The sequence below is a fragment of the Silene latifolia genome, chromosome X, assembly GCF_048544455.1.
Source record: "Silene latifolia isolate original U9 population chromosome X, ASM4854445v1, whole genome shotgun sequence".
NCBI classification, from domain to species: Eukaryota; Viridiplantae; Streptophyta; class Magnoliopsida; order Caryophyllales; family Caryophyllaceae; genus Silene; species Silene latifolia.
In genome coordinates, this window is record NC_133537.1 from 93,841,866 (window position 1) to 93,853,958 (window position 12,093).

The 12,093-nt window shown below is 41.1% G+C and overlaps 1 protein-coding gene across 1 annotated transcript; it reads left to right on the forward strand.

The window, feature by feature from the left end:
- The first annotated feature begins 615 nt into the window (after positions 1–615).
- On the forward strand, positions 616–2,490 carry LOC141617872 (uncharacterized). The gene is made up of 4 exons (XM_074435004.1): positions 616–986; positions 1,092–1,239; positions 1,735–2,032; positions 2,171–2,490. The coding sequence occupies exons 1-4, from the start codon at positions 616–618 to the stop codon at positions 2,488–2,490; spliced, it is 1,137 nt and encodes a 378-aa protein (XP_074291105.1).
- Positions 2,491–12,093: the final 9,603 nt, after the last annotated feature.

The following is a 12,093-nucleotide window of genomic DNA, read 5'->3' on the forward strand; positions in this document are numbered from 1 at the left end:
CACTTTATTTACAAAGCAATGAACTTCACATAATTAGTTCATAACAAACTTTTTTTGCATCTTTTCTTACAAAATTATCCATGTCAAGCTTGCAAAGCCGAACCCGACATCGAATATTATCAACACAATGATAATTATTCCGAGTCCCGTTCTTCATATTAGCACAAAAGCGGTCTCAAAGACCTTTTCAACAAAACGGGTTTTGACATCCTTTTACGAATAATTTCACAAACGATTTCATAAGCATTTTAAACAACTAGGAGACACCCTTTAGGTCGTCGCCTGACTCACGCCTAAACAGGCCCTCAGGTTTCCAGTTTTCAAACCTGGATAGGCTCCCTTGCATCACCCTATGGCTCGCGCCTCAATAGGCTGCTTGATGCTGCCCCTGTTTCCTTTCCAGCACTCGTCTAGGACGATCCCGACTTTGGTTAACTCGAATACAAGACAGATCAGATTGATGAGTCTGCATTTTACACTTTGTATTTACAAAATATTTTTGACCCATCAAAGATTAAAGCCATCATGGAAATGCCTCATCCCGAGCCCAAGAAGTAAATCCGAGGGTTTCTAGGCCGTGTACAGTACATAAGTCGATTTGTTGCTAAGTTAACGATGATATGCGATCCGATCTTTAAGAAATTGAGGGTCGGGGAACATGAAATATGGGATGATCAATGTCAAGCCGCATTTGACAAAGTCAAGGAAGTTCTATCTATACCGCCAGTTTTGAGGCCACATGTATCTAGGCTACCTTTATCGTTGTATCTAACTGTAACAGATACCGCAATGGGGGCTATGCTAGCCCAAACTGTCAACAAAGAAGAAAGGGCTATTTACTACATTAGTAAAAAGTTCTTAGAATATGAAGTGAAGTACACACCTTTAGAAAAGACGTGTTTGGCCCAAGTCTGGGCAACCAAGAAGTTAAGACACTATATGCTCAGTTACAGTGTGAGTGTCTATTCGAAGATGGATCCAATCAAGTACCTGTTTGAAAAACCGGTGCTCAATGGTAGAATGTCGATATGGACTCTTATGCTGTCCGAGTTTGATCTCAAATACGTACCCTTAAAAGCGATTAAGTGAAGGCTAGTAGCCGATTTCCTTGCCGACAACCTAATCGAAGAAGTTGAGATACTGGATACTTGGTCATTTCCCGATGAAGACGTGATTCGCATAGAAGATGATGTGTGGGACCTATACTTTGATGGAGCATCGAATCATATGGGATACAGGGTCAGAATTCTTCTAATCTCCCCGATGGTGAACACGTTCCGATTCCAATCAAATTGGACTTTAACGTGACGAATAATGCCGCGGAATATGAGGCATGTTTGTTGAGCTTACGTAGCGCGTTCGATTTGGGCATGAAGAAGCTTTTAGTAAACAGAGACTCCTCCCTCGTGATCAATCAAGTAGGTGGGTCATGAGGCATGTAAAATAAGGGATAGGCTAGCTGCAGGTTATCAGAATGGTGAGTGGATTTTGGATACTAAGGGGTATACTATTGGTAGTGGATATGAACTATTAAGGACAAAATTTCTAGCCGTGTCTTGGCACAAACACATCTAGAATACTTGGAGTATCCCAAAACATTGCTTTATTGGTTGGCTAATTGCAAGAGAAGCCCTTTAACTCAAGGAGAAACTTTGTGCTCTTGGAATTACCCCTGATGGAAATTGCTTACCGTGTGGCAGTGCTGCTGAGACTCATGTTCATCTGTTCTAGCAGTGTGTATATAGCAGGAAGATTTTAGAAGGAATGGCGCAACTGTGCAAATTTACTCTCCCCTCTGCTAACCTTGTGCAGTGGATTGGGGGGAGTCATTTGTCTCAGCTCAGGATGGGTGTCCTATTGTGTGTGGTGTTGGCATCTTACTACCACATCTGGATGCAACAAAACAAGGCCAGGGTTGAAGCATGTCTGCTGAGACTTGAGCTTGTGAACGATATTATCAGACGTGAAGTGAAGAACAGATTGGTTGTACACCTCAAATCAGTGCCTCAGCGTGATGAGTATTGGTTTAGGAGTATTCAAATGTCTTTGTAAATCTTCCCTTAGTGTGGGGGTGATAGTTTGTAAAAAGTATTGGTTTAAAAACGTTTTTAGCTTGTAATAGCTTGTTTTGTGCTTAATGGAAGTTAACATTTCATCGAAAAAAAAGTAGGTGGGTCGTGGAGAATCAAAAGTGATAGTTTGACCCCATACCAAGCAAGGATCGAAGAATTAGAACGATACTTCGATGATGTCAAATATATTCATCTTCCAAGAGATGAAAATCAATTTGCAGATACACTATCAAAACTGACCGCGTTACTCAATATTCCTGAGCATATGGACCATATGCCTATTTGTGTTGAAAGGAGATCGTCACCCTCTTATGTGAATGCAATTGATGATGCCAAAGAAAGTGAAACTGAGCCTTGGTATATGGCTATTTTAAGGTACAAAGAAACGGGAGAATACTCTATCGACCTTGATGTATGAGGGAAGCGTGCCTTAAGAATGTTGGCATCCCAATTTGTTAAGACTGATGATGGGCAGTTACACAAAAGCACGGCCCAAGGTGTTATGTTGCGATGTGTTGATAAATTGATCGCCGAGAAAGTTATGGAAAAAGTCCATGATGGAGAGTGTGGGCCACACATGAATGCGCACAAGTTGGTTCGAAAAATCATGAGGTTGGTTTACTATTGGACAACCATGGAGATATATTGTCGCAGATATGTCAGGCATTGCCATAATTGCCAGATTTTTGCAAATGTTCAACATGTACCACCATCTATGCTGTATACCATGATGTCACCCTGTAGATACCCAGTATCTGCTGAGACTCCAACAAACACCCGATGATTATCGGACTACAACATGTTTTGGAATCGCGGCGTTTGATCGACAGTTTGTGTACAACTTTACGTCGGAAAACTTAAAAACGATTTCGAAAATAAAACATTTCAAAACTTTTCAAAAGTACCTGGAGTGTTTAATGCACGACGACGGGTTCGCAATGACACTAACTAGAGTTAAAACTGACACTGGACCAAAAACCGACTAAAAAATTCAAATTCCGACTCCAACAACAAGTCAAACCGAGTCAACCACAAAAAACAAACCATTTCAAACCTTCTATACTAAGATTTCCCGGATTCATGAATGGTAAGTACCAAACATGTGACTACAAATCCTAGGATAGAACAAATCATGATTGCACTTGTGTGAAAGTGACAGGACAACTCGAAGACCTGCGACGTGGCTCGCGCCTCTTTGAGCAGCCCAGGTGGCCACGTCGGTCAAAACTCACATAACCACTCATTTTCCTATAAATACCCCTCAAATGCCCCCATTTGCGAACTTACGCGAGTGTCCGCCCCCTCTTTTCTCCCTTAAAATTCTCGACCCGACTTCTTAAGTCATAATCCGACACGTATTTATGACCTACCGATCGTAAATACAAGCCTTACACATTGTTTGGTACCGTCATCGTGCATTAAATCACTTGAGCGACCATTCCGACCACTACACCGTCACTAATCATAATAAAACAATCTTTTTACTTACCAAAACGGTTAAACCGAGTCTTTTCCGACCAAACGAGTTGTTACACTTATGTCGGTTTCTCGCCATAACCAAACATGTAAGTATGAGGGTGTAAAAATCCTTCTTTTATCATGTCTTTGCTTGTTTTAAGACCATAACATGCTAAAACATGCATAACACGATCCAAAACATAGGATAGGCGAGCCAAAACTGAGTTTTGGTCTGAGGCAGAAGCCCCTTGTTCTGCACAGAGGCCCGCGCCTCAATAGGGTGCCCAGGTCAGAACTCAACCGTGTTTGTTCTCGTTCTTCCTCATTAATCTATTTTCATATTTGTAATCGGTTTTTACTATTTCGAATGTTTTCAAACCCTTTTATTTATTTTTACAAATTTTAACCATAAAACATTTTTCACCCTTGGTTCTTAATACCATGACGGATTAATCTGTGTTCCGGTGATAATATTTGGTTAATAACATTTAAAAGGTATTTTAAAGCCTTTTATTTCATTTCTTTACATTTTGAGAGGTATTTTAAAGCCTTTCATCATTTCTTTACATTTCCAAAATAAACATATTAGTCACCAACACAAGTCATCCTTGGTTCCACATACCATGCCGGATTTTAACCCGGGTACGATGATGAGTATCGACTAATTATATTCAAATGAACTTAAAACAATTAGTTCATGATCATTCTCAAAACTATCCATGTCAAGTCGAGCCCGACACCGAATATCATCAAAATAATGATGATTATTCGAGTCTCGTTCCTCAAATCAACGAATACGGTCTAAACGACCCTTTCAAACCAAAACAGGTTTAAATACCCACTTTTTAACACATTTCATAAACGTTTTTCAAATGGTCAGAGCACGGCATATAACCGTTGAATGACCCGCGCCTAAACATGCCTTTTCTTTCTTATTTTCAAAACTAGGGGAGACCCCCTTACACCGCCAACAAGCTCGCGCCTCATGTGGCCGCCTGGTTCAGGGTATGTTCCCTTTCCAGCATTAGTCTAGGACGATCCCGACTCCGGCTAACCCGGATATAGGACGGATCAGATGACTATTTGCTCATTCAAAAATCACATTTGCAAAATGCCTTAGTAAGACAAATGGATCGCGTTATGCACCATAAACCTAATATGGTAAATTGATGTTTAATTACCATCTTGCATACAAATCTACCATAAATCCAACTCGACATCTTATACTTGATACTTGAATTAAATCAACCAACTTAGAAAGCTCTCACATGTTAGGTTTAAATTATTGGATGCGAATTCATGCATTTAAACCGTTTTATCAACTTTTGCATTCAACCAACCAAGATCGATCAGTAGAGGCCGCTACCGCGGGCGGGATTGGGTGTCTGATTAAAGGGCTTCCCAATACGTACCTTCACCTCTTACTCATAAACTTTGGATAGTGGACGACCTTATCCAGGGCGTACGAGAGTCATTCTAGAGATAGGATGCTAAAGAGGGACGATTCCTTATCTTTAGTACCTATGTCAAACCCTGCTTTGTGCTTCGTTTGACCAAGGTATAAAGTGGATTTGAACGGGTTCCAAGCATCTCACAAATGCTTGGTGGCGACTCCGAACATCTCTATTCGTTTCGAGACCCTTACCGAGACGAAACCGACCGATCTAAAACGATCCGGTCGAAAGCATTTTTACGCTGCCGAGCGTGGCTTTCAAAAGACCGCAGCACGTCCGCAGATGGACTGGGCTTGTAGGTGGGCCGATGTCCACAGATTGGCGACTCCGCTGGGGATAACTAGAACACTTACGTCTTTATGATCCCTAGATGGTGAGACTAGAACGAGGTCTTGGTTGGAATGCATTAATTGATATTACGGTCATGGTCGGGTTTCTTGTCCGGACCCACAACCTAACCCTCTTCGACCAATTGGCTCGTCTCGTCGGCGTGAGTTTTCTCATCCCCGCGTTTCGAATCTCGATTGAGTCAAGCATACCGACGTTACACATTTCTGTTTCGTCAAAGAGCTTTCATCACCTTCGAGCACGAGGCTTGGGCACCCTCCTTACACATTTTGTTTGGATTGGTATCCCTCTCGCAAATTGGGGTTTGATTGCTTGATGTGTAACCCACCCTTCTAAGCCAAAACCCGTGTCTGCATTATGCATAATATAATGAAACTGTGAGTGCTTATGTGCTACTTGATCATAAGTCCTTCCGTGTCATTTTCAAACTTTCAAAAATACCCTTTTGCGCCGTTATAATGGCCATTTTAAACCTCGGTCTTTCGCCGACCGTTGCACGCCTTTATAGGCCGTCGTAATGACGATTTTCAAACCCGGTTTTTATAACCACTTCAACACGCCTTTCTAGGCCGTTGTAATGACGATTTTCAAACCCGGTTTTTATAACCATTTCAACACGCCTTTTTAGGCCGTCGTAATGACGATTTTCAAACTCGGATTTCTATAACCATTTCAAATCACCTTTATCCGCCGTTATAATCGCCGCGTCTAGACACGGATTTTAACCCATTTCGTGCCAACAATGGCTCTTTCAAAACCTGAGAAAAGCACACACCCTTTTCTCGAGACACTTTCGAGATCTCGAGGACCATGCACCGTCCCCGAGACCTCTTCAAACATTTCAAACTCGATTTTCAAAACATACAATTTTTAATTTCAAAAAACCGTCTTGGGAGACAGTACATTGTTTTCCGAGCCGATTCAAACTCAAAACCATCTTTTGCAAATAAACTCAAGACAACCTTTTCAACTGACCGACTTGCGGGGATCTCTATCTTCGGAAGCCTCCATAAAGCGACAAATGAATCTTTTTGGAAATTTCTATTTTCGAAAACTTCAGTCCACCGTTCCAATTCCGCCTCGTATCTATCGAGTCGAAGCAAACATACTTATGGGTCTTTACTTATGAGTCGCCTCACCACGAGACTCGTCCAATGGCACCACGCTACTACATTGGACGCGCGTCAAAATTTCGGTCAACACCGTCACGTCATAAATCGAGTCAGCACCGAGGTACCACACACGGTCATCCTCATCTTGTTGAGTCTGATCCTTGTCTTGCCCTTTGTGTTGTCTGCATTCAGTCTTTGAACCGTGTCGGATTGAGTTGTAATGTGAGCCATTTTTCCGCCTCAGAGCCATGGCCCCGTCTTCAACTTCATCTGTCAACAACAACAACAATGATAACAACAGAGATGTCACGACTAATCAGCTAGCCAGCCTGCTCACTGCTCTTAAGGTTACCCTGGATCGCGTCGAGACCCGTATCGACGCCCTGGAAAACAAGGAAGCTGGAGAACATAATACTCCACCTTTGACTGAAACCGAAAAGAGGCTAAAGCTCTTGGAAGAATAGCTCCTAGCCCGGGGTAACAATATCCATCTTGAGAACAACCGAAGGTTCAAACCTGTTGGGGATCAATTACCTGACAACTTTACCTTGATTGATGTGCCCTAGTTCAAAGGAGTGGAGGACCCACTCAGTCATATCCGTGCCTTCAAAGACTACATGGCCATAAAAGGGGTCAAAGAGGAACTTTTAACCCGGATCTTTCCGTCCTCTCTGGAACCGATCCTTCGTCAATGGTACTACTCCCTTGATCCGAAGAACCTTACTACTTGGGATGAGGTCGCAGTTGAATTTGCCAAGCAATATGCCGACAATGTTGAAATCCAAGCCAATACCCGTTCTCTTGAGGTCCTAACCCAGAACGACAAGGAGGGATTCACCGAGTTCTTAACCCGTTGGAGGAGGGTAAGTACTCAGCTGGTCAGCAAGCCGAGTGAATCAACCTTAGTGGAAAAGTTCGTCAACAATCTCCGCCCAGTGTATACCAACTTACAGAGGTACCAAAATATTAAGACCTTCCAGGATCTGCAAATCTTCGGGACACGCATTGAAGATGACCTCCGGAAGGGCGTCTTAGCCAAAACCACTGGTAAAGGCTACCAAGGATCCACATCAACCAGATCTCTCCCTTATGGTAAAACGAACAAGATTGATGAGGTCAACCTCCTTGAACCAACCGCCAAGAGAGCTGAGCGCCCCTAGAGAGTGTTCACTAATATAGGGTAAACTTATGCAAGTCCCCTGGAGAGGCTCATGGAGCAGGAGAAGTTACAACCAATCGGACCCACCCCGGATCCGACCGATGCTAAGAAATCCCGCTTCTGTAACCCCAATGCCTACTGTCAGTACCATCAAGGGAAAGGGCATGATACGGAAACCTGCTTCAAACTCAAACACATCATCCAAGACATGATTGAAAAAGGGGATTTGCCTTTACTCCCGCCGACTAAGCCAAACAACAAAACAAACCCTCTGGGAATCCACGCTATCTCCAACGATGAGCCAACTCTGGACTGCTCACACCTCATCTTTCCATTTGATGACGAGGTGAATGCTTTGGAGAAAGATCCCTCGGACGGGGTATTTGTGTTCAGTGCCGCCACTATGCTCACCATGTTCCAACAGGTTGAGGAAGCCATAGCCAGTCTCCGAAAGGATCACCCGACTTGACGATGCCTATCGTCGACTTATCTTCAATCCTCTACCACCACGCCCGAGAGAGAGTCCCTCGAGCGCCCAAAACTACCCTCACCAGGAGGGATTGGTCCCGCGACCATTCTGGCATACACCTCACGATAATCACCCCCACAATAATCAGCATCATAATAACTACCCTCACAAGAATCACCCCCACAAAAATGTCCCTAACAAAAACTGTCCACCGAGGAATACCCCTCCAAGGTACCCTCGGAATTTGGAAATTAATGGCATTTGGAGAGATGATGTTGAGGATGTCTATATCGTCCCAGGGAAGCAGGCGAAGGAGATCGGTCACCTTACCCGATCCAGACGCCCCTATCAGAACCCGAACAATCCAACGGTCGTTCCAACAACGAATGACCAAGTCGTCCCGGACATGGGCACTCAACCAAAGGCTCCCAAGCATTCGATCCTCAAGCAGCTCTAGAAGACAAAAGCCGAAATCTCAATTTGGCAACTGATCGCGACATCCTTTGAGCATCGACAGGCTTTGCTACAGGCCTTGGGAAAATTAACTGTGCCCTCCACCTCCCCTCTTGAAGAAATAGTGGCACACATGACAAGGGACGCCCCTGACTTAAACAACCCGGTCGTCTTCTCTGACGAGGATATCCCTCCCTTCGGAGCCAATCATAATCTTGCCCTGTACTGAAGGAAAAGTAGATCTATATACTTAACATATTCATATATGTTTTAATTTAATTTGTCATAAAATTAATAAATGATCTTATACATGCAAACAATAAACAATATAAAGAAGTAATGTTCATCTTACATTGGAAATTCGGTTTATATGGGCACAAGAGAGATCACCTTTCTCTCTTGTTCTTGTGCTTTCCTTAGTGGAAGAACTAAGATCCAAGTATAGGATCTCTCCCAAAGCTTTATACCCAAAGCACACTCTTAATTAAAATTAATATTATAAATACTAGTACAATATTAATCTTGTAGAAAAATTGACCCAAAAATATTATAGGACACTTAATATTTTCGGTTTATGGGAGGAGGAAGAAGGAAGCTTTTTATCTCTCTAAAACTCAAATTTTAGATGAATGAATAATGAATACTACAACAACAATGTTATATATTGTTTATCAAAATATAAGGCAAAAAACCCCTTTGATTTTCCTATGGAAAACCGGGTAAGGGAAGAGGAGGGAAGAAAAGAGTGAGCCAATGCATGCAAGAGTTTATCTTCACAATGTAAACTAGGTTACAAGGCAAGTCTATTAGGGAAATGATTGTGTTTTCCATTAGCATAATCGAACACAATATTAGCCTAATCCTCCTCTTTATTTTCGGCACATTTATAAAATGGAATCCATTTTATTTTTGTCAATTGTCAATATGTCACATGTCATATGTTACATAAATTTGTTATGTATTTTTAACATATTAAAAATCAACGTATTAATAAAAATACGTCATATACAAAAATTGACTTAGTAATTCATAATTACTTGTACCAAAATATTTTACCAATTATAAATCACAACAATTTGTATTTATAATAATTCATTCAAATTTAATTGTTTCCTTAAACAATAATTTCATCCGAGTAATGATACAATTGACATTTCGGACCGTGTCTCATTTTAATCAATTTCAATGAGATACGTAAATATTACTTCCAAATCGTCCGTCAATTTTAATTAAATTAATTGACTCGTAACGTTATACGATCAATTAATTGATCAATTAAGAGTGTTGCCCTATAGGTATGACCTAGGGATCAATCGATCACCACCGTCGCACGACGTAATGTCAAACTCTAGTCACCAATCATTACCGATATGTGTGGACCAGTTGACAGTAAAAATTACTTCCCAATTGTATTCTTTATAATGAGACTTAAACATGTGATCATCATGATCAACAATCGTGATCGCATTATTGTCGGAGGACACATATTCCAACAATCTCCCACTTGTCCTCGACAAGTGTGCGTCCCCAATTCTCTTGTCCTATTACTATCTCCCACTCAATGCAAGGTGTCTTTCAGGTCGTACTTGCAAGTGATCATATCGAGAGTGGTTTCCTCGATCTGGAGAAGAACTGATTGACCGGATTTATCCACCATGGATACATTCCGAGCGTGGCCACGCATTTCCAGTTCATTACTCCTCGAGTGGCCCTGAGATATTTTTATAACCCTGACTAGGGGTGGACAATTCCTATCGCACTCATTCTCTTCAACTAGCCACAACCATCATAACCCAAAATATTCCCATTTGACCCCATTTACGAAGGTCATAGTAACACAAATCAAAGTTAATCTGAAACTGTGCCATCTTAGGCGAATAGTCTTTAGTCAAAAGAATCGACTCATTTGAATACTATAGTAACTCTCGCCACGACCAGGCTATATAAATTTGCCAGAACTCTATAAGCGGTCATTAGGCCCGGCAAAATGTTCCTAACAGTCTGCCTATGTGATCGACTAGTCATCTCACATGACTCTATGGCACTTGAACTGGCCATCAATCGCATCACACTCTAGTCACTTCGAGACGTCACCTCCTGTAAGTAACTATGGTCAAATACAATGTTAATCCACGTTCACTTTAACGGGGTTCAATTGTCTCCACAACCCGTTTGGATATAACAATGTATAAGGTGAGTTAATAATAACTCAAACGACAAATGTCGACATCACACTCGGGTAGTCAATACCATATTACAACCTTGTGATGCATATCGTAAGTGTAAACACTTATTGATTGCAATAGAAGTTTAACATGCCATGTGTCCATGTGTTCAAACTTCTTAATCGTATTATCCTTTATATTCATGTTATCACTCATAGCATGAACCTTACCAAGTACACATCAAGGTTCCCGACCTTAGTTTCGGTTCTTTATCTTGAAAGAACTTCCTTATCGATTATCACATAACGAACGAATTTGTGGCGAATGATATAACTAGTACTGATCAAGTACTCTATCCACACAAAATGCACTAGGTACATGTTTTGTAGAGTCTTGCAACAATTTGTCAAGATGATCAGCCTAACACTTCTTACAAGTCCTAGCATAGTTAGGAAAGATTAGTTTTTGAGTAACTTCTTATTCAACTAAGTATCTTTCCAAACTTCTTATTTCTCCTTTTGACTTGAAAAGTTTAGGATTTTCATAAATCTTTACGTGTGTTCAGATTTTCTATAATATGTGCAACCTCTTAACACATAATAAAGTATTCTGTCAAACACTGAAATCGTTCATCGGATTCTCCTCGAGAATTCATGACGTTTCTTGTATGGCTTGCCAATGAATCATCATGCTCTCATGCAAATGATTCACTATTGGACATGTGCATGATTATTCTAATGGCGGAAACATTAGTTACTAATAATCATAAGATCAACCGTTTATAGGTTCAATGAACGACCATGACTGCTAATGGCAATTCCATTTTCATCTACATGAATAACCTATGTGTATGTTGATACGATGTGTATCTCTTAATACTAATCCAATATTTCTTGACGTAATTGGATTCATCATAGTCCAAATTCATCCAGAATTGAAAACTCAATTACTTCTTTGTGAAAGAAGATATTAGCTCGTCATTCCTAATGAGTAATGAGTTGTAAACATTCAAAGGATGATAGCTCCCACTAAATTCCATGTCTTCACATGATAATTTCTAAAGCTCCCACTTAATTCCACATGTTTCGAAATTGATTACTCAATTGAAAACATTTCAAAAATTTGGAATGTATGTCGCTTTGCAAAGTTATTAAGATGACACCATATATGTTCTAGCGATAAGATGCTAAAGAGGGATGATTCCTTATCTTTAGTACCTATGACAAGCACCGTTTTTTGCTTCGTTTGACCGAGGTACAATGTTTATTTGAACGGTTTCCAGGCATCCCATAATTGCTTGGTGGCGACTCCGAACATCTTTAACAATCGTTTCTAGACCCTTACCGAGACAAAACCGACCAATCTAAAATGATCCGGTCGAAAGTATTTCAACGCCATCGGGC